Raw genomic sequence first — 22,347 nt, forward strand, 5'->3', positions numbered from 1 at the left:
TTATAAAAGAACAACTCACAGTTAGTGTCAGCCTGACCCTAGAGTGTGAACAAAGCATTGCTGTGCCAACAATAATTTATATGTGTGCATGGGAATAGTTTTATAATAAATATTCCAGGATGCCAGAGCCTTGTCATTTTAAGGTATAAATACTACCTCAGTTGTTACCCCTAGTTTGGAATTTGCTGTTTGTGAATATCCACTGCTTTTTTGTCAAAAGCATGGCTAACTGACATCTCGAGTTCTTCTTGTTAATTTCTCAGTGTAGAAAAAATGTATTCAGTAAAAATTGATGGGTGTATTCCTGACTGGCATCTAGTAGTGGCTCCAGGTACGAATTATAAACCCATTTGAGATATACTGGTACTACAAAGTTATGGAAAGGAATGTATTCCAATGAGAAAAGTTTGCAAAGTAGAATAGAACTGTGCTCATTCTGTAGACCAGTCACCATTAATGAAATTATTTTATTAAGTGAGACAAAAGTGAAACAAATCCAGGTTGATTTTCATGCTTTTTTTTTTTTCCAGCTGACCTTAACTTTAGTAGTCATAAGTTTGTTACTACATGGCATCATTAGCTTTGAGTGTTTAGTGTTTTTATTGAATAACAAGTTCAAACTGTTGAAATTTGGTTGAAAACTGTCCTAAAATTGACCAAAAACCACTCAGTACAAATGTATTTCGCTTCTTTTTGTACACGTGATGACCAAAACCATGAAGATTTCTAAAAACAGTCAGTTACTTAACAAGACATTTGGAAGAAAAAAAAAAAAACAATTTGGCACTTACGTATTGAGACTTGTCAAGTGATGCAATGCTAACTGTTTTTAAGTTGTCCACCAGGGCCGAGTCAAAGTCCTGCAATCCCGCACTTGTATAAACAACTTTGTCCTTTACGAAGATGCTGACTGCCCGTAACATGAAGGAAACAAACAGGTGCATGTGGATGTAGTTTCTGGTGCAGTGAAGACGCCTGCAACATAAGTAAATAAACCCAAATATCAGTGTAACAGTGACAGCAGAATCAAGAAAAATTAATCCAAACTAGCCGCATCTTTGCAAAGAGCTGAAATCGTTAAAAAAATGCAAGTTTGCAATGTTGCACTTTCAATTCGCAACATTATTTTAGTTAAATTCCACTTTTGCATACTGTATGAACACTGAATATCTAATTGCCAGTTCCAGCTGAGTGATTTCATCACATTTTATAGCCTTTTTGCTCTTTTCTTTCTCTCTTTCAGCTACAAGGACTGGATAACACGCTGTATCCATCTTTAGCTAGATTAAGATCCAACTCTGCTCTAACAAAACAGAGATATTGATGGAAAAGGATCAATAGAGTTCAGACAAATGATGACTCCTCAGCTTATTGTTGTCAGTGAAAAGAACCCCCAGGATTCAGCAAAGTCTGTCCTGAAAACCACCAGCTTAACAAGAACTATAACAAGACTTTAGGCTCTTCCAGTATAAGGTAAAGTAGCAGTGAGGAAATCGTCAGGGACTTTGTAGCCCCTTCGTTAGAGGGATACAGCTCGAACTTTGATACATTGATGTGCTTGCAGATTTTATTTTATTTTTTATAACTGAAGCCAGCATAGCACCTCTGCACAGTCAACATCGCCCTGTTTGTGTGAGATATGAAGTCTGTTTTGTTGCTCTGTGACTGCAGAAGTGAAGTATCAGTGACTGGCAGCCTTTTTATTCTAACCAGTGCCAGGTCTGCAGCAGCTGCAGCTTGGAATTAGTTTTAAAGGACACAGCAACCGCCACATCAATGAGCGGCACACTTGTCATCGTCAGGGTTGAGGATGACGGTTTTTACAACGATTCACTCACACGTGCGGTTATTATTTTATTGCTAATTGGTAATGAAGAGCTAGTTGCCGTGCAGCAAAATACACTGTAAGAGTATTTGTTCTAACTAAATAATCGTTTCATTTTTTTTAAATAACTGTACTACACATTTAGGGCAGGATTAATAAGGGGTGTCTTGTTTACTTTTGTGGCTAATTAACATAGTTTTTCAAATGCACAAATTGCATTGCTGATTATTTCAAGGTTTCTTTATTGTCATTCGCATCATATGTGGTACATGAGGTGGAACAAAAGTGTGTACACAGGGTCCCAGTTACATCCAACAAAAGTATAAGTTGTAAAAGAAAAAAGACAGTAATAAGATCTAAGATAAGAACTAAGAAATACGCTAAACTAAGCACTAGTAGAAAAACAATACGCTGAGCAACAGCAGCACAAGCATGAGTCTCTGTGAGCAGATGAGTACAATGAATATAGCGGCATGAAGCAAATCAGCAGCATGAGATCAGCAGCATGAATAGTCAGCAGCGCATAGCAAAAATCAAGTGACATTACAATGATTTTATGTGCATGTTCACTTCGGGTTTTTAGTCACATAACTTTTTTAAGCTTTAATGTGAAATCTAAAGTCAGAAAAACAACAGAATTATCATCTGAAATTTGTCCTCCGTTGCAGAGACAAAGAGGAGTATTGGAAATATCCTCCAGCCCTCGATGCATGTTGTGAGCACAATAACTTTTGAACATTTAGTAAGGTATTGACCTCCATTTTGGTGTGTTGCTGCATCTAGGCATAATAAATGTTTCTTTACAAAAATGGTGTTGCCAGGCCAAAATTCAAGATGGCTGCCATCATAGATACATGTGTAATGTAAACCTTGTGAGCTGAATAACTTGAAAAATAAGTATTACTTTTCAAGATGTTATCATGTTCGGTGGTTTAGTTGAACCCAAGGTGCAGACAGACCCTGGGAGCTCAGGAATAAATTTTTTAAAGTAATTTATTAAGAAAATAAAAGGCTTAGTCGAACAAGGAGACACTGAGGAAAACAGAGCTGTGAGGAGCTCAGCACAATCCATGGACAGGGAGGAAAAACAAAGACCTGAACTTAAAGGGACACTAATGAGACACAATGATGAACACCTGGGGTGATTGGGATTGGGAACAGGTGAAGCAGGAGCTGGCAACATGAGGGACAAAACACCGAGGAAGACAGGAAACAAGAACTAAAGAAATGACACAAGACAACAGATTCTCACAGATGTTTGCTGATGTTAATTTGAATTTTCAGCTTCTAATTTTGTAAGAATGTGCCATGTTCACCAGGACTTCCTTGAAAATGCTGAAAAGTTCATTACAAGGGACTTCCTGTTTAGCTTAAATGTAAATAAATACATTTATGAGATTTTGGTGTATTTATAGTAGCTCTGTTGCCTTTACAATGTTACAGTGTCACATTGAGAAACTTGGGCTTCACTGGATTCTTTAAAGGTCCACAAGACTTTTGTTGACTCATTTGGGTTTAAAAAAAATAAATGCGCTGATACTTTTTTAATTAAACACTAATACATTATAAGTATCTTCTAAAACAAGAGACCAGAATTAAATAGCAACAAATTATGTGAGGTCAGTGGAGATCAAAGATTTGTAAGATGCTTATTAAGTCAAAATATTAGATGTAAGACCTTTATTTGTCAAAAAGCTCCTTGATGCTTCTTTGAAATTATAGCTGATGATCATGCAGATAATATGCTTTGTTGTCTCTGATCATGTTGCTTGCTTTCTTCTCTAAAGGTGTACACATACAATTTATATTTTTTTTATTTTATTTTCTCCAGTCACATCTGAAAATGCATCTTAAAAAGAATTATAAGAATTCACTAAAATGTAGAAATGAACACTTTTGGAGATGAATCATAAAGAAGAATAAAAGAAAAATGGCTCTAATATACCAACTTTCCTGGTGGCCGTATTAGTTGTGATTTAAATGTTTGGTTTTTATATTAAAAAAAACAGAATTTCAAAATTTTATATGGATTTTAAGATGCAGAAAAGTTGTTTTATGGTTCTGTTTTATTACTCGTGTTTGTTTCTATTAGGAGAATAACGTGCTGTGTCAGTCAGCGTTTGACTTCAGTGATTTTTTTGATTTCTTGTATAATTTTGAGTGTTGTTATTAAATTCCACTATTGCTTTTTTTTTGGGGGGGGGGGGGGGGGGAATCCATCAATGAGTTGCTTTGGCTTATACTGTAAGTCGCAGGGCATGTAAATTATGCAAAAAGGTAGGACTTATAGACCAGAAAATACAATACGATCTTTAACAATTACCTTGGAATAAAACTCTCATGTACATCAGAATTTTAACGTATTTTTTTTTTATATGCATGGAATGCAAAGATACGCATTTCTTTAAAATCAAGTTCTTGTTGGAAAACTATTTTAAAATAACATTATTTGATGCAAGTTCTGAATTTTCCAAAGGATTGTGCAGCATTTAATGCCATAAGAAAATGAGTGCAATGGATAAAACATATGGAGTAAATTTGCTTCGTGCCAAGAAAATGTAAACTTCTTCCGTTCACTGAATCTTTCTCTGTTCACTGACGGTTGACAAGAATCAATAAAAAAAATATTTTTTTACAGAGTTCTTAAGGTCACAAGAGGCGTCAGGATTTTTTTTTTTTTTTAACAGCAGAGAAAATCAGCACAAGTCTAACATGACCAGATTGTCCCTTTTTCAGGCGGTTGTAGTTTTCTAAAAGCTGCTTTATGAAGAAAAGTGTGCTTTTGTGTTGTTGTTTGGTTTGATTCATTTTCAGCAGTGGCTTTTCTTTAAACATCTTTTCACAAAGAAACTCATTTTGCAGGGGACCACTTAAAGTAGTGCAACTGAAAGAGATGACATTGAATGCTGTAGAGCTTTTCAGCTTTGTCTTGTTTGATGTGCTTTTGTGAAACTGTTTTCTTTCTTTTTTTAGGTTTATTTGTGCTTGAGGGCTTTTTCATACAGTATTTATACTATGTGTTGATCTGTACTTATTTGTCTGTGGCTTTAATCAGAGATCTCTTTCATCTTTATTGTGCTGATTAATTAGTGGGGTTGTAGACTCTGCAGCCTCTCTCATCCGGAACATTAATAACAAAATGATGTGAAATTCACAGTAAACTGTGTGACTTTTATTTATTTTTATTTTTTTGCATTACCAGATTTTATTTTAAGTCTTGAAAGAAAAGAGGGTGAACTCATGATAATACCTCAGATAGGCTTGTGATTAAAGTAGCTCAAATCAAATACTTGTGGCTGCATCAGTACTTCAATATCACACATGTACAAACAAATTATCCCGACAACCTTTAGTTTTTCTTTTGTTAGGAGCATTGCCCTGAATACCAAAGTTCATGCTCAATAATCCAGATAAAAATCCAGCAATGTTCAGTCAGGTCATCTGGACAATTTCTTTTTTTGCTGAGATGTTTCTTCCTTCATCCAAAGGACTTATTTATTAACCTTTATTTAACCAGGCAAATCCCACTGATATCACAAATCTCTTTTGCAAGGGAGGCCTGGGCCTGAAGGCAGCCTAACATGCATGTTTTTTTTTGTTTGTTTGGTTTTTTTTTGGTCTGTGGGAGGTAACCGGAGTACCCGGAGAAAACCCATGCAAGCATGGGAAGAACATGCAAACTCCACACAGAAAGACCCCAGGTCCAACCGGAGATTGAACCCAGGACCTTCTTGCTGTAAGGCCACAGTGCTAACCACTGACCCAAACACCAAGACACCAAGCAAACTGAGTCCGACAAACAGCACACTCCATAATGGGAAAAAAACAGTTTGGCCAACCCTCTCCCCCATTAACTCCTCTGAGTGATTTTGACCTGGATAATTGAACATGAACTTTGGTGTTTTGAACCACATTGGTATGACTGTATCAAAGGAGTTGACGGGGGAGAGGGCGGACCCCGGAGGCCATCTTAGCACCAGCAAACTGTGTTTTCTCTACTAAAAATCCTGTTTGTGGAAATCAGTTTGCTTGGTTTCTCCTCAGATTGAAAAAGTCCTTTGGATGAAGGATGAAGCGTCTCAGAAACAAAGAAACCATCCAGATGACCTTACTGACCCCCCCTCACACACACATGACCCCCAGCTACTCAACAGCAAGTTTTAAACTAAAATATCTGACATGAAGAGATTAAACTAGAATCAACCTTGAGCTGTTTTTTGCAAAATGATGGGATTAAAAGGGATGTAAGTTACAGAAGTTTTACTCAAAATAAGATTCTTCACCAAAATAAGAGAAATTTTCTCTGGATTTGGATTTTTTTTTTATTTTTTTTTTTATGAAATGCAAAAGAAGAAACATTCTTAAAAAATATACATTTTAACTGGATTCTCTTATTGTCACTGGGCCCAGTTTAAATTATACAAATCACCCAAAACAAATAAGACAATCAAATGGGGCATGTGTAATTATGTGACCAAAAGCATTTTGTCCTCATCAGTACGATTCTGCATTTTCTGGATTTAGCTGAAATAAATGCCCTTTGTGCAAAAGAGTTACGGCCTTCTCAGCTGTTTTAAAAGCACAGGAACAAAAGCACGCGCTACAATAACATTTAGTGCTAAGAGTGAGTGACGCATGAACAGAAAAAGCAAACTGCCTGCTTGGAATCTCAAAATGTTTCAAAGGTCACACCGTTCTAGTTTCTCTTGCTTTTATTTCCAGTGCTTGGTTAAGACACGTACGAGCTCTGAGAGCAAACACGCACACAAACCAAACTTTTTGACAAAGTTTTGTTGGAAACTTTTAAAAACACCTGGTTTGACATCCGCTGTTAGACGTTGCTGTTTTTTTTTAAAGCTCTGCTACTGACACTTTACAGAACAGCATGTGACATTGTTACATTTAAACTGTCTTATTTTGGGGTGTGCAAACGAGAATGCACAATTATGGATGTCATGCAGATGTTGGTAGTTTAAAAACCTGTGCAGCAGCCTTGCTTTTATGATACCGAAATTGTAACAGTTGTTTTGCCCTAGTTATGCAGAAGCTTGTCTCGTACCTGAAGTATCCGATGATCATGATGGCCACAAGCAGAGAGCTGAAGGACACGGCGTAGCCAGTGGTGTACATGACGTACAACCGCTCAAAGAAGTCTTGCTGTGGACATACAGGAGAAACTATTTCAGAAACTACACTGGAATAAACAGCCCTGCATCTACAATGAACAATTTGCACTAACTCCTCTGCAAAGATGGAAAAGTGATGAAAGGGCAACTATTTCAGCTGCACAACACGAATCAGACATTTACTCACGAGCTGCCTAATGGAATATTAAGTGCTCCTGAACTTTGCAAAACTGCACTAAAAAGAGAAAAGACAAACATTTAATAGTTCAAAAGCTGATATTGTTTGCAAGAGTTGTGAAAAACATCTGTCAGAGTTGTTCCCTTTCAGCAAAGCATGGTGGTAGTAGCCTCGTAATATGGGCACTGTGGTGCGAAGCAGGAATTAACACCACTAAAACAATTATGTCTAGCTGAAGTGAGTTGTACTAACAGGGATCAAGTTTAATGTTTTTGTCTTTTTTTTTTAAAGAATAGACAATTTCTTGAGTAAGGGATTGCCAGACATTACTTTATTTGCCATTATCTTTATGATGAGAAGATTTTATTAAAAAAAAAAAAATATCAAAACAATATTTTCTCATCTATTTTTTAACTTTTCATGTGAATCACCAGCACAAACTAACAAGCCAAGAAGAGCTGTCTATAAGCATATAAGAGGAGCTGCAACAGGAAACTGAATGTTCAAGCAAATTAACAATAAAACACTTTTTTTTTTCCAGGAGTGGCCAAGTTTCAAAATAAAACGGTGTTGAGAAGAACAGTTGGACGCTGCAGCGTGAAGTGCTGATCGGTTGCCAAATGATGCTGGTGCAGGGATTATGACTCAAAATAAACTAGGTGTAATTTGTAATGCAAGCCTTACGTTGTTAAATATTAGACCAATCTGACTTTGATGCTACCTTTGGTTGTGTTTAACTCTTCTATGAAGAAAAACACAGCATGAATAAAGATTTGCTTTTCAGTGGAGTGAAACTACTAAATATGTATATACTTATACACAACAGCTTTTTGGAGGATTGCACACAGCTCCATCTGCATTGGTTAAATGCCCTTGAATCCTTCAGTTTGCAGACTGAAATGGATTAAGTGTCACCGTGTCCTACGTCAACTCTGGAGCTGCTTCCAAGGACAGTTACTCGAGTAGCATGAATGCAGCCAAAAGCAGAGAGGTCTTTGAACACAACACAAAACCAAAGTGGAGAAACACGACGTTGAGGCAAACTGCAAACACAACCGGAGTGAAATAACGCAAAGTGTTTGTTCTCAGGTGAACAACAAATCCTACGTGAAACAAATGCTTCCTTTCATATCTGCCAAAATAAATAAAAGGTTTTAAAAAAAAACAGCAAAGGAGAAGTAAATGAATTCTGAGTACAACTGAGCAAAGCCTGCATGGATTTATCCAAGAAGCTGGAATTGATAACAAAGTTGTTTTCTCAAAATGAAATAAAAAAGAATTCTGATCAGTTTTATTAACATTTTTGATTTACTAAGAAATCATCTTGATTCCTAAATGGGTAATTACTGAAAGCAAGTTGGAGAATAAAGTCAAATTCACCTTTTATAAAAGAAAAAGTCAAGTCAAAGCATGAACAGGTTGTTTGCTGACCTCTCAATCAGCCAGAACAAATATGCAGAAGCTGCTTGAACGCTACATGCGGACGAAAAACTAAAGAGGAAACATCCAGATGCATGCTCAATAATCCTAAAGAAAAAAACGAAAGAGGAAACGTTAAAAAAAAAAAAAAGTAGAAACGTCCTGGAACATTGTCATTTCTCCAAAAAGCACAATTCCAAATACACAAGAAAAAATAAAATGCATGCGTATCGTATGCTTGTGTACAAATGGGACGTTGTTTGCCAAGACAACGAGAATATCCGTTTTATTAAGTGCATAATAATGAAACTGTTTTGTTTACTGCTTGTCATGCAGCATCTAAGTGACCAAAACACCAGTTCACGCACCAGTGCTTCAGATTTCCCTGATAGACTCATCATAGCTCATCACAAATCATCAAGGTTTAATGACCAAACTGAGCCATGACGCCTGTTTACTTGTCTAAAAACGGAGACAGTAGCTGATTATTTATTTCATTCCTTTCGTTAGATGTTGATTAGAATGCAGCTTTTAGTTTCTAATGTTTGTGATGGTGCTGCTGTCTGATTAAAGGCCCTCTTCTGTATATTTATCTCTTTATCGCCCAGTTTGTTGTACTGTAGAGAAAAAGAGCACCGTTCGTTATCTGTGTGTGTCTATAAAACACAAAAAGACAAAACAGAGCAGATAGATACTATCTATGGTGAAAGGTCAGAAGCTTCGCACGCAAAAAACAAGACAAAAAACAAAAAAAAAAACAGGAGATGATGTCAGTGAAACCTGCTTTTGCATGGATGTTTCCCAGCTTTACTCACTCTTGCTTCCTCGTCGGTAAAAGGCTGAAGGAAGCGGAGACACTCTGAGTAGTTGGCCCACGTCTTGTTCCAGTTCTCCACAAATACCCAGGAACCGTTGACATCACACTTCCTGTAAGCATGTCCTGAAAAATCAAACGCTTGAATCACGTTGGAGCCTTCAAACCTTGAATTTGTGCACAATCTCTCATCTCATGATGTCAGGCTCGAGGTAAATGATAAATGGACTATAATTATACGCAGGGCCAGCCCAAGTCTCCATGGGGCCCTAAGTGAAATTTGGTTTGTGGCTCTCTATTTCTACAATCAACAGTCAGATGATCAGATCATTCACCCACCTAATATAAATCCATTGCAACTCTGACAGCCCTGTTCACATGTGTATATATCATAGGGTGTCAAACTCATTTTCATTTAGGGCCACATCAAGCTAATGAATGTCCTCAAAAGGCCGGACATGACTGAATTTATTGATAAAACTACATATTAACAAACTGGTAAAATGTAACTTTCTCTGCATTTGATGACTGCTTTGAGTAATTTGGCATAAAACTGATTTGATTTGACTGATAAAGTAATGTTGAAGCACAAAACTGTTATCGTGAAGTTCTGTTTCTGTGGCTTTCTTTGTAGAGAACCACAGAAATGGTTATGGCGGGCCGGATTTGGCCCACGGGCCTTGAGTTTGACGCATGCTATATTATTATAAAAAAAAGTATTATTAAAAAATATTATTGTAAAAAAAAAAAAAATCACAACTTTATAATAAAATTGTGTGTAATATAATCATAGAAATCATTACTAAAAAAATTCAGTTCCACTTAGGGGGCCCCCTAGTGGCCCCCGGACCCTAAGCAACCACTTAGTTTGCTTATGCCTTGGGCCGGCCCTGCTTATATAGCACCTTTCTATCTTATCAAGACACTCAAAGTACTTTACATTACAATCTGTCCTCATTTACCCATTGATACAACACTCTACTAGATCTCTACAAAGATTAACCAGAGCTTTATCACATTCATACACTGAGGGGACACACATCAGAGGTAATGAGGGGTTCAGTGTCTTGTCAGCATGTGACTGCTGATGGAATTGAACCCCCAACTCTTGCATTGGCGAACGACTGCTCTAACCACTCAGCCACAGGTTATGTGTTGTGAGTAACACTCAGCTACTACCACATCAAACTTGAGCTTAATCTCTAATGAGATGACTGAGTTGTAAACACTTTGTGTGTTGGCCAATGCTAATTACAGTAGCTGTGGTGTCCATTTTTAATCAGACTGACTCCAAAAGTTTATGACGTGGGGATGTGCACCCAATCATTGCCTCTGAAAGTTTTATTAAAATCTACCCAGTGCTTCGTGAGATATTTTGCTAACAAATAAACAAGATTGACTTTGACAGTTAATTCTAAAGTTAAAAGCAAAGGTCCTATGAAACTAGTAGCACTTGGAGGTTGTTTTTTTTTTTTTTTTGTAAATGACATTCAGCTATAAATACTCCAAATTTCAGCACAATATCTTTAAAAAAAAAACATCTAATTGACATTTCTATGTTCGGTCGGCTGTGGCGGCCATCTTAAATTGGGTTGGCTGCAAAAGTTAGTCAGATGTAGAGGTACGTCCAATCAGTATTTCCTGAAAGATTCATTAAATTCTGTTCAGTGGCTCATGAAATAAAGTATTTTACAAACAGAGATCGTGCTGTGGCGTAAACCCAATCTCGAGAAGGAAGAAACAACAGCAGTAGAGAAGATTTAGATGCCCCCCCATCAGTCTGAAATCTGTTATAGGATCATTGTTTTTACAGAAAGAATGGAAATCAATAGCAGACAGTGAGGAAGAATATTTTACAAGAATACATTCAAGATGTTTGCCGATATTCCCATTAGTAGTTCACCCAAGGTTGGATTGTTCTACACACAGAGATGCTGGAAAAACCCAATAAGCTCAATAAGCAAGCTAAATGTGACAGTTTGTGACAGTGCAGTCAATAGATATCTTATTTTTGAAAAGTTGCTAGGAAAAGGGGTCTTTTTGTTTAAAGTTGAGCTGACAGTGCAGAGTAACGCCATGCAGCCATTAGTCCTTGTCACACAGTTTGAGTTTGGGCCTGGGGCGCCTTCGTTGTGCACCGACACAACGTGAGGAAATCCGAAGGTGGAGCAAAAGGTCAAAGCTGATGCATATCAAAAGACGTGATATCATGCTTATGTGTGACGGCTGGAGGGGAAGCGCGCAACATGCTGCTCCTACCGTTAACTTACTGGTATGGTGACGTCAGAGTTCGGTGTTTAAACACAAACCAAGCTGCTTCTTTTTAGACATTCTGCGGAGTCTTAAGAAGAATGTCTTTCTTTTATGTGGAAAAAAAGGCTTGTTCAGAGAACCAAGAACTACTCTTTGTATCAAAGTGTTTTAAATATATTTTAGAGCAGTGGCACCCACTGTTAGAGTCACTGTGGGCCATGAAACTCTAAGTGGTGAGGTTTGAGAGGATCTACAAGAATCAGATTAACTTTAACATGCTTGCCACTGGTGTACTTCACCTTAACTGTTGCAACAAAAAAGGCATAAACAGAAGACAAACAATATAATGGGTAACAAATGGCATGGAAGCTTCACAGCTGGCGAGAGAAAAGCTCCGCAGAGAGTGGTGAAGGCTGCACGGAAGACTGGTGGAGTCAGCCTCCCCACCATCACAGACATCTACACCTCCAGAAGCTGGAAGAGGGCCACCTGCATCATGAAGGACCCCACTCACCCAGCACACACACTTTTTGCCCCACTCCCCTCAGGCACAAGGTTGTGGAGCACCAAGTGTAGAGCCTGAGGAACAGATTCTACCCTGAAGCTGTTAGACTCATTCATCCTTAACCAGAAATATCATTGTAGTAATAATAATAATAATAATAATATTAATAATAATGTGTTATGTATTGTCATCAATGTATGTTCCCATACATTAAAATAGGATCTCTGCTTTTAACCCATCCACCACCAGGTGGAGCAGTGGGCAGCTATGGAAAGTGCCCCGGGAGCAACTGGGAATAGGGTGTCCTGCTCAGAGACACCACAAGATGTACAATGGCTGGGGATCGAACCCGGGACCTTGGGGTCCCGAGTCAGCTGACCTGTCTCTACCCCATCTCGGCCCCTGTAATGCCACTTTAATTGGAGATTGGACACTTTGTGCTGCTGATTATCCATGCTGCTGATTTCTTACCCATAATCTGCTATATTCATACCCATCTGCTCACAACTGACTCATGTTCTGGCTGCTGTTTAATACACCATATTATATTACATTATTACTGTTTAGCATATATCTTATATTAGTGCAGCACGGTGGCGCAACTGGTAGAGCTGCTGCCTCTCAGCGAGCAGGTCCCCAGTTCAAATCCCAGTCCGGAGGCCTTTCTGGGTGGAGTTTGCATGTTCTCTCCGTGCATGCGTGGGTTTTCTCCGGGTTCTCCGGTTTCCTCCCACAGACCAAAAACATGCATGTTAGGCTGATTGGTAACTCTAAATTGTCCCCAAGTGTGAGTAAGAGAGTGAGTGGTTGTTTGTCTCGTTTGTCTCTATGTGTCCCTGTGATGGACTTGCGACCTGTCCAGGGTGTACCCCGCCCCTCGCATAGTAATTGCTGAACATGGGCACCGGCGACCCCCGTGACCCAAAAATGGAAGAAGCTGGTAAAGATAATGGATGGACGGATATATCTTAGATCCTTGTATACTGTTTCTTTTTTATACTTTATATTTTTACTATTTTTGGGTGTAACTGGGACCTTGAATACACAATTTTGTTCCACCTCATGTACCACATGTGATGCAAATTACAATAAGGTCACCTTGAATCTTGAACCTTGAAAGCTTTTTACAAAATGGCTTATTATCTATATTTGTATAATTTATTGACAACAGTTTAGATCACAAGTCATTGTGACTTTTGTTTTGAGAGGTCATGATCAAGGTCAAGGTTTCTTTATTGTCATTTGCATCATACATGTACACATGGTGGTGCATGTGGTGAATGATACTGTGTACACAAGGTCCCAGTTACACCCAATAATAATCCAATAATAAAGTCAAAAGCCAAAAGGTTTTAAAACTACTGATGTTTTAAAGTCAAATATGCTGTCATACATACACAACATTTTAAAAACATTAATGAAATCAAGTAACATTGCAAAGAAGTTATGATAGAAGATGATACCTTTAAGTTACTGACCCTGTAGGTTATTCTAATGAAATTATTGAAGCAGTATGATTAGCTTATTTCACACTGCTTCTGTATTTTTTTGAATATTTTCCTACTATAGACTGTTTGGAGCATGTGTTAACTGAGCAGCTTAAATTCATTGAAATAATTACATATTGAGTTGTTAGTGGTGCTTAAAACAAATTAAAGCTGTGAACCTTTGTGATTGAAGTCATAGATGTAAGATGGACAAGGGACATTTGTGACCTGTCCAGGGGAGCCTTGGGGCCAACAAATAAGACCGTCCCAGTCAGGAGGGCACACTTCATCTGCAGCAAAGAGAAGAAGAACAAGTCAGTTTTTAACAGAAATACAACAAAGCTTCTTTTTTTTCCCCCACTTTGATGAAAATCTGAAAAATCTATAAAAGCCCCAGGCAAAAACGGTACATTGTTCCCTCAAAGGAACCATTTTAAACAGGCTGTTAAAAAGTTCATCTCACTAACTCCAGCATTTACTGAAACTGTTTATTTTTGTGTGTTTGCAAGATACAGTACGTTTAATAAGATAAAAAGTGTCACAGAAGCTCTGATCAGACTCAAGATTAAATTATAAAAAAGGAAATAACTAAACAAATGAAACAATGGTCAGATGAAGCTAAAATTGAACTATTAGACCATAACAGAGAAATCCACAGGTGGTACAAACTCATTATTCCAACAACGTCGTCCCCACGGTGACTCTTGATGGAAACAGCATTAGGCTTGGGGGGAGTCTGTCATTAGCAGGGCTTGGGTAATTGCTCAGAACTGAAGGGGTGACTGGAAGGTGCAAAACACTGATAATGTTAGAGTCTACAGGGGAATTAAGAATGGTGCTTAAGACCCCAACTGGTTCAGTGTTGTTCTTTCAGCTGCTCCCTCTGCAGGAGTCGACTGTTTTATACCAGATGTTCTCCCTGACGCAAACTGGGCTCGAATACTCCACTCAACACGTAACTAATTTAAATGTGTTGGGATGAGCTAATCAAATCCAAGACATCAGACTAATTGAGAATTTGACTTAAATGGAATCCAACCATCTGGAAGGAGATGGAGTTGGTTTGTCTTGAGAAATTACCAAGAATCCCAGTGGTCAAATGTGCCAAGAATACACCAGGAGAAGCTGGAACGGCTGCAGCTTTACCAAGTAATAACTTTTGGGTTTGCATGGTTAGGTTTTCTGTTGTTTGGTTACAGTTTTTGTAAATTTCCATATTCAGTCACCAAATGGAAAAAACATAAATTTCACATGTAGAAAATCACATTTTTATCTGTGTGGACATGTTAATTTAACACTGTCACAATTTATTTATATCATTTTTACAACAATGGGCTCAAGAAATGACAGCTGGAGAAAATTTGCTTGGAAAAAATCTTTTTTTTATTGCCTGGATCTGTCTTTGAGAGGTATAACAATTATACTGAGCATCTTGGTAATTTCTCAGGCAGTGGTAGAAAAATATTGTCATTGACAACACATTGTCTTTACATACACATTATCAAAACGTTCCTTTCCTGTAACTCTAAGCATAGTTTTGCAGAAACAGTGTGGCATAAAACATTAAATTTTGTTCAAATTAAATAAGGATTTGTGTATTATTTGCAGTTTTCAGCCCCTGAAAAATGTGTAAAATGTGTAATTTTGCACACAGATAATGTTTGAAACATTTTCATCATATTCATGTGTATTTTCCACATTTCATCAAGTGCAAAATTTGGTAAATTCATGTGGTTTTTCTGTAGAATTTGCTTCATTTTTTTTTTTGTTGTAATGATTATTTTACATTTTTTGAAAACTGCAAAACAATGAGTACCTGCGATTGCCAGTTCCATGTTGGACAGGTTCTGAAAGCACTGCATTTTGACCTCATACAGGATGAACATCTGCTCCTGTGCAGACAGGGGACCACCAAACCCCATCTGCCGAGCACAACAGATAAGATCAGATCGGAGACGCTGTGTGTGTACAGTACCTGTGAAATAATTACACATTGCTTAAAATTTTAAAAGCATGGGAAGACTAAACATCTTCCATCTGCTCTGGGTAGATACTAAACCAGAGGAAATTGGAAGAAGCATGAATCCAGAGATAAAGTCAGAATAAAAAACATATCATTGTACAGTCTTTATTAAAACACTGATAGTGGTTCACACTTTTTGTGTGATTTAACTCCAAGTATTGCATGTTTCACTATAATACTGATAACTATGTTTTCATTTTTTTTTTCTTGTTTGAAAGTTTTTTTCGCTGTTCAGTTTGAAGCAAAGCTACATTTTCAAACATCCTGATCTGCAGTGTCTGCAGCAATATTCCACAGTGAGCAATGAATGCAACAGTTCCTCACAAGTGCTTGTGGATTTATCCTCATTGCAATACAGAACATGTCTGATGAATTATTTAGGTGGGCATTTTGCAGGCAGGATAAAGCCTAAACTTAGTGTAAATGTTGGGCTTCCCTCATTGTTTTCAGATTTAAACATGAGTCCTGCTTTGAAACTGTATGGTTCTTTGTGCTAAAGGCTAACATCAGTAGCTTTTTAGACATGTAAAGAAATGTTTCTACAGCTTAAATTAAATCATTACTACAACCCTTTGACCAACATTTTCTTATACTAGGAAACATGTCCCATAAAGTATGACGTATGTTCCACTTAGCCTGTGTGGTTGCACAAATTGTTGATTTAGGTTGGCTAATTGCAAAATTGCTAAATGTGCTAAATATGGTAAACACAAGCCTACATCTGGTTTTCTTACAATTAAGCTTCCACATTGTTTAGAAGTTCTGTTTAATGTACTTGTAGTTATATTTTTCATAATTGGGCAGATGTGGCTGAGTGGTTAGAGCAGTCGTCCTCCAATGGGAGAGTTGGGGGTTTGATTCCACCAGCAGTCACATGTTCAAGTGTCCCTGGGAAAGACACTGAACCCCTCATTATCTCTGATGTGTGTCCCATCGGTGTATGAATGTGATAAAGCGATGTGATTTCAGAGCAAACAATATATTTCAGAACAGCGGTGCCCTTTGAAGTCTATATTAGACTATAGTACATTTTGAAAATGTACTGCATGATTCCTAACAAACCCCTGGATGAGACCAGTTTGGAAGAAACTTCAAGATTTTTAATGGATTATAACACATTATAATCATATAATTCTGGTGTAGCATTATTGTGCAGGTGTTTCATCAAAAATCCATCCATCCATTCATTTATTCATTTTGGATCACTTTTATGAGGTCGGGTTGGATTGCATCCTGAGTATATCAGCTGGACAGCTCAGGCTGAGTGGTTTGGAGACATAATTTCAGGGGCAGAGGGTGAGATGGTTTGGACATTTGCAGAAGAGAAAGAGTGGACATATTGGACAGAGGATGTTGAATACAAAGCTGCTAGGAAGGAGGAAAACATAGGACCACAGAGAACGTTATTGGATAATTATCAGAAGGTCTTTGTTGTGGCAAGAAGGATGAAATGATGTAATAATGAGGCAGGTGATCTATTAGTGACCCATAAACAAAGCAGCCTGAAGAAGAAAAATAATCTGAGGTTGGGTTCAGAAGGGAAACGACAGACATTGTTCTCCTCGGCTAAACTTTTCTGCGCCTTCTGGCAGTTCCCAAAGTGTTCCCCAGTCCCGAAGGGGGATATAACAGCTACAGTTACTTCTAGGTCAATTCTGGAGTCCTCCCTGTGGGATGTGTGCAAAAATCATTCAAAGGGATACAGCCAGGCATTCTAATCAGATGCTCAAACCACATCTGACTCATTTTGATGCAGTGAAGGAGCTGCTGTGCTTCCAGTTCCCCTCAGATTAAGCAGCTCTTCACCTTATCTCTCAGGCTGGACCCACAAACCTCACCGAGGAACCTTGTTTCAGGTCACAGTCCATGTCCAAAAATGTTTTTGGTGCAATAAATCAGTGTGCAGTCCCTTGTCCTTCCTGTCACCCAGCTCACAATGCTCCCAACCTTGACTTCCCTCCCTACGAGTGATGGGTCAGTGTGGCTCAGTAGCTTTTGTTAGTCTGGGCCTCAGCCAAACCCCAGGAGCCAGTTCTTGATCATCAGGTGTTCACTGTGAAGTTCATCCTCCATGGATATAGCTTCAGAAGCATTAACTGTTTTTAAGCCTACCTAACCTGTTTTTGGTGGTATTGTGAATTACCAGGAGGCCAATCATGGGTTTACACCCTAAAGAGAACATAACTGGATTACTCTAATCCCTCCAGCAGATTAAAAGATCAATTAGTTCCAGGGGTATTCAACAATGAACACAGTAAAATTGAACGTTTTTTGAGTTAATACGTACATCCGATCAATGTTTCTCAAAATTGGGGAGAACAAATTAACCGAAAAGCATCAGATTTACATTTTGAGGTTTATATTAAAAACTTGTTTTCAATTTTAAACCAACTGTAACAAAAAAAAAGGATAATATATCCTCATCTGATCTAAACGTTTCAAGCTTAACCATTTTCTACAATTTATCTACGTGCAAGTGCTGAAAAACTGTGTTAAACTTATTTGTGTGGTGTAAGGTCAAATAAATTGCATCACTTTCTATTGTTCTCACTCCAGACTCATGTAATGCTGCTTTTTAATGTTAATCTACTAACTTTGAACCAAATTTAGCCTTGTTTCAATCAGAAACTCCATTTGCTAAAACTAAGCTAAATGACTGTCCTGACTTTTATATAGAATTGAACAAAATACTTTGTTCATGACACCAAAATGTCAATCTGCAGCCGAGTGAACAAAGCAGGATGCATGAAGGGGCTAAGCGTTCACTCCGCAGGGACCACAAATGTCACACCGTCACACCGAAATTTCATTGCCATCTATCCAGGAAATATAGCGACATTTCAGTTCAATGAAATCCCTGCAGACACTGACATTCTTAAAACTATTATTAATTAGCCTGAGAGGCTTTTAGGCATATACGATTTAATTGATTTTCTAAGTTTAATTACATCAATTGCTCTGTTTTTTAAAATGCTGGTATACAGCTCTTTACATTTTAAACTTTATTTTTAGATTTGCATGTTTCTGTAATATTGTAGAAAACAAATGAAGAACTACAGACTCTTAATTTATCTGCCCATGAATGAAGGATGTTTAAACATGTGGTTCATTGTGTCATCATTTTTTCCTAGTAAAGTTACATTTGCCTTTAATAAATTATTATTTTTTTTTTATTTTGTTTCTATTTTTCATTCAACCTTTATTTATACAGGTTAATCCCATTGAGCCTCGGGGACTCATTTACAAGAGAGACCTGATTTTAACAAAGAATGATGACAACAGTGGACAACAAAGACAACAATAGACATAAAGGATGCGTACAAATAAAAAAAAATTAACAAGTGAAAATAAAAATGGTAATTAAAAGGAAAAGTAGCAAAAAAAAAAACTGCTAGACTGTAAGGTGATGTAGAAAACTAAAAACAGGAACATGTCTGCATTGGTTCTTACCAGGAACTTAACCTCCTAGGACCTGGGGTCCACATATGCAAGAGTTTGGGTCTTAGGAGGTTAACAGATGTTTAAAGCCACTTAGAGAGGTCAAGGTCGAGAGCTTCAGATCTTTTTGCAAGATATTCCAGGAAACAGGGGCAGAGAAGGAGAAGGCCCTTTTGGCAAGTTCAGTCCGCACTGAGGGAACACTGCAGGTAATAATGTCCTGAGAGCGCACGCTGTAGCTGCACTCACACAGAGACATGTAGGAGGAGATGTATGAAGGCAACAGACCAAGAAGTGATTTAAAGATGAAAATGTACAGTGAGAGAGTCTGCATGACGTTAATGATGTCCAGTTAACCAGTGGAGACAGGGTGCAATGATGGTTACAGTAGTTACAGCCAGTTATGAATCTTAGCGCACCATGATAAACAGTGTCCAACATCTGCAGAGTGCTTGTAGGAGCATTCGTGTAAATAATCAGAGTCAGAGAGATTTATTATACACACCACATGTGATACATGAGGTGGGACGAAACTATGTACACAGGGTCCCATTTATATCCAACAAAAACACAAATTGTAAAGAAAAACAGTAGTAAGATTCGAGTCATGAACTAAGAATATACTACATTCACAAAACTAAGAATGCACTAAGCACTAATGGTACAAAAACAATGCAACAAAACAACAACAGCACGAACATGAGTTTGTATGAGCAGACTAATGAACACAACATGAAATAATCAGCAGCATGAGATCAGCATCATGGATAGTCAGTAGCACATATCAACAACCAAGTGGCACCACAGCGATTTTCACAGGTTTTTTTTTTTTTATGTCACCATAGTCAATGGAGGGAAGGAAAGTCACAGTTACAAGGGGTTTCCCAGCATTCAGAGTTAAACAGGATCTGTTTGTGAAAAAGAAACCCAGTTTAACTTTCAGTTTCATTACTAGGTTTTCCACGTGGAACTTAAAAGAGAGATGCGAGGAGACCTAGATACCCAAATATTTGTAGGAATCGACTAACTCAATAGGGACACCATTCGAAGATAAAATCAGAGGAAGAACTGCTGGGACTGACTTCCTGATTTAAAAAAAAATCCCTTTGGTTTTGTCTGCATTTAGGACAAGTTTGAGACGGAACAAATCTGACTGTATGATGTCGAAAGCGGATTACAAAAGCTGGAAAACCTTAGCAACTGTTTTAGCTCGGCAATAAACAACTGTATCGTCAGCATAGAAATGTACAGATGTAAGAATTCTATTACTTTATTCAAACTGTGTGAGTTCTGCTCTGCCAGCTCCTGCACACACAGCCAGACTCTAATCAGCCACACCTGCGGGTCTTCGACTTGATGAGCATGAGGAGCATAAAAGGCTGCAGAAGACATTCAGCCAACGCTGGAGCATTATCTGCCAATGGGAGTCTTGTTCTAGGGTTTGTCCTCGTGTCTAAAAATCAAGTATTAATGAATTGTGGGATTTTTTTGTGTGTCTCCAGTGAGTTTCCCTTGATTTTCCCGTTTTCTGAGTTATCCCCTGTGTATCTCGAGCTCCTCTGTGCCTCATCAGCTGCCTCTTTGCCTTCCTACCACTTGCCTGAAACACCTGTCATCATCCAGACGTACACCTCCATTCATTCTGAGTCTTGGTCTCTGTTCTCATTGGTCCTTATAGTTGGGTACAGCAGCAATTGTTAGAAAAACAAGTAACATAAAAGTATTTTAACTGTGTCTGGGGATGAAATAAACAAATATATATACTTGTGCTTCATCAAAATGTGCTATTTCCAGTTAGTGGTAAGGCATTTTTTAATGCACTTCAGAGTTGAACCATTCTCTGATGGGGTACAGACCTGTCCATTGTTCAAGCTGTCACATCTTTACAGGCACTGAATACTTAAACAAAGGCAGGCGTCATCTATCTCACAATCTGCCAGCCTGTCGACAGAAATTATATTGTGATTGTGCCGAGTCAAGTTTACAGAACCATGTAAAATTATATTTACAACATATTTCACCGGGTAGTTCAGGCATAATTAAATGTTCCTGACAGCTTCTTTCATCGTTTATAAAGTCTGAACGTTGGCAGTAAGTATAGCTGTTTTCCAGGAATGTTGATTTTAATTTTTTTTTTTTTTTTTCATTTACATTTCGCCTTTATTTCTACAGGTAGTCTCATTGAGCCACGATAACTCATTTTCAAGAGAGACTTGTTTAGGGAGCAGATGGTGGGGGTTAAGGGCTTTGCTCATGGGCCCAGAGTGGGGGCGAATGAGGGTGGAGGGAGGTGTGGGTGTTCTACCTTTTCCACTCACATTTTGATGTTAATAATCTTCTTCTGTAAGATCATGCTCTTCAGTCTGAACTATAGAAGAGGTTTTTTTTATTTTTTGTTAATACAGCATGATTAATGTTTAAAAGTTGTCACTTCATTTAACTTCATCAGACTTGTATTTTTCTTCAGTCCTTCCCTCCTGTAAGATTTTTCACAACAGAGGTTTTGATAAATGTTTTGTGCGAGATGTGCTTTCTGATGCAACATGGGCTCGGACCTGCAGCCACAAGACTACGACACCACAGCATTGACCACTGAGCTACCACAACCACAACTCTTAACTCTTAAAACTAGCCAGGAAATTCTTTCAATGGTGCTAAGACAATGCTCTCCTTTAAATTACATAGAAACTGTCTCATTGCCCCCCACTGTGGAGTGAAAAGAGGAAATTGGAAATACCCTCCATCCATTCGTCAATGAATTTTGTGAATAAGTTGAAAAAGAAGTAAGGCATTGTCTCCCATTTTGATGTGTGACTGAATCTACGTGTAAGAAAGATTCATTTTGAAAATTGGGTTGTCATGTAAAAATTCAAGATAGCCACCTTATATATTATTTATATATATAAATATATATATTAAATATATATATATATATATATATATATGTATGTGTGTGTGTGTGTGTGTGTGTGTGTGTGTTATACTGGTGTGCAGTGGAGAGTATCCTGTGCTCCAGCATCATCGTGTGGCATGGAGGCTGCACATCTGCAGAGAGAAAAGCTCTGCAGAGAGTGGTGCAAAGAAGTCTTTTGAAGTCAGTCTCCCCACCATCACAGACATCTACACCTCCAGATGCAGGAAGAGAGCCACCTGCATCATGAAGGACCCCACTCACCCAGCACACACACTCTTTGCCCCGCTCCCCTCAGGAAGGAGGTTGAGGAGTATTAAGTGTAGAACCACTAGACTGAGGAACAGCTTCTACCCTGATGCTGTTAG

The 22,347-nt window shown here is 38.1% G+C and overlaps 1 protein-coding gene across 1 annotated transcript in view; it reads right to left on the reverse strand.

The window, feature by feature from the left end:
• pth2ra (parathyroid hormone 2 receptor a) overlaps nucleotides 1-15,529 on the reverse strand; it is a 48,088-nt gene extending 32,559 nt beyond the window's left edge. Inside the window, exons 1-5 of the mRNA XM_037686332.1 lie at nucleotides 15,424-15,529; nucleotides 13,787-13,897; nucleotides 9,364-9,488; nucleotides 6,885-6,982; nucleotides 792-975 (exon numbers count right to left, since the gene is read on the reverse strand). Of these exons, the coding sequence (XP_037542260.1) occupies nucleotides 792-975; nucleotides 6,885-6,982; nucleotides 9,364-9,488; nucleotides 13,787-13,897; nucleotides 15,424-15,529 (624 nt within the window). The remainder of the gene's footprint in view (nucleotides 1-791; nucleotides 976-6,884; nucleotides 6,983-9,363; nucleotides 9,489-13,786; nucleotides 13,898-15,423) is intronic.
• Between the last annotated feature and the right edge of the window lie 6,818 nt (nucleotides 15,530-22,347).

This window comes from Nematolebias whitei, chromosome 13, assembly GCF_014905685.2.
Source record: "Nematolebias whitei isolate Nwh7 chromosome 13, NemWhi1, whole genome shotgun sequence".
Lineage (NCBI taxonomy): Eukaryota > Metazoa > Chordata > Actinopteri > Cyprinodontiformes > Rivulidae > Nematolebias > Nematolebias whitei.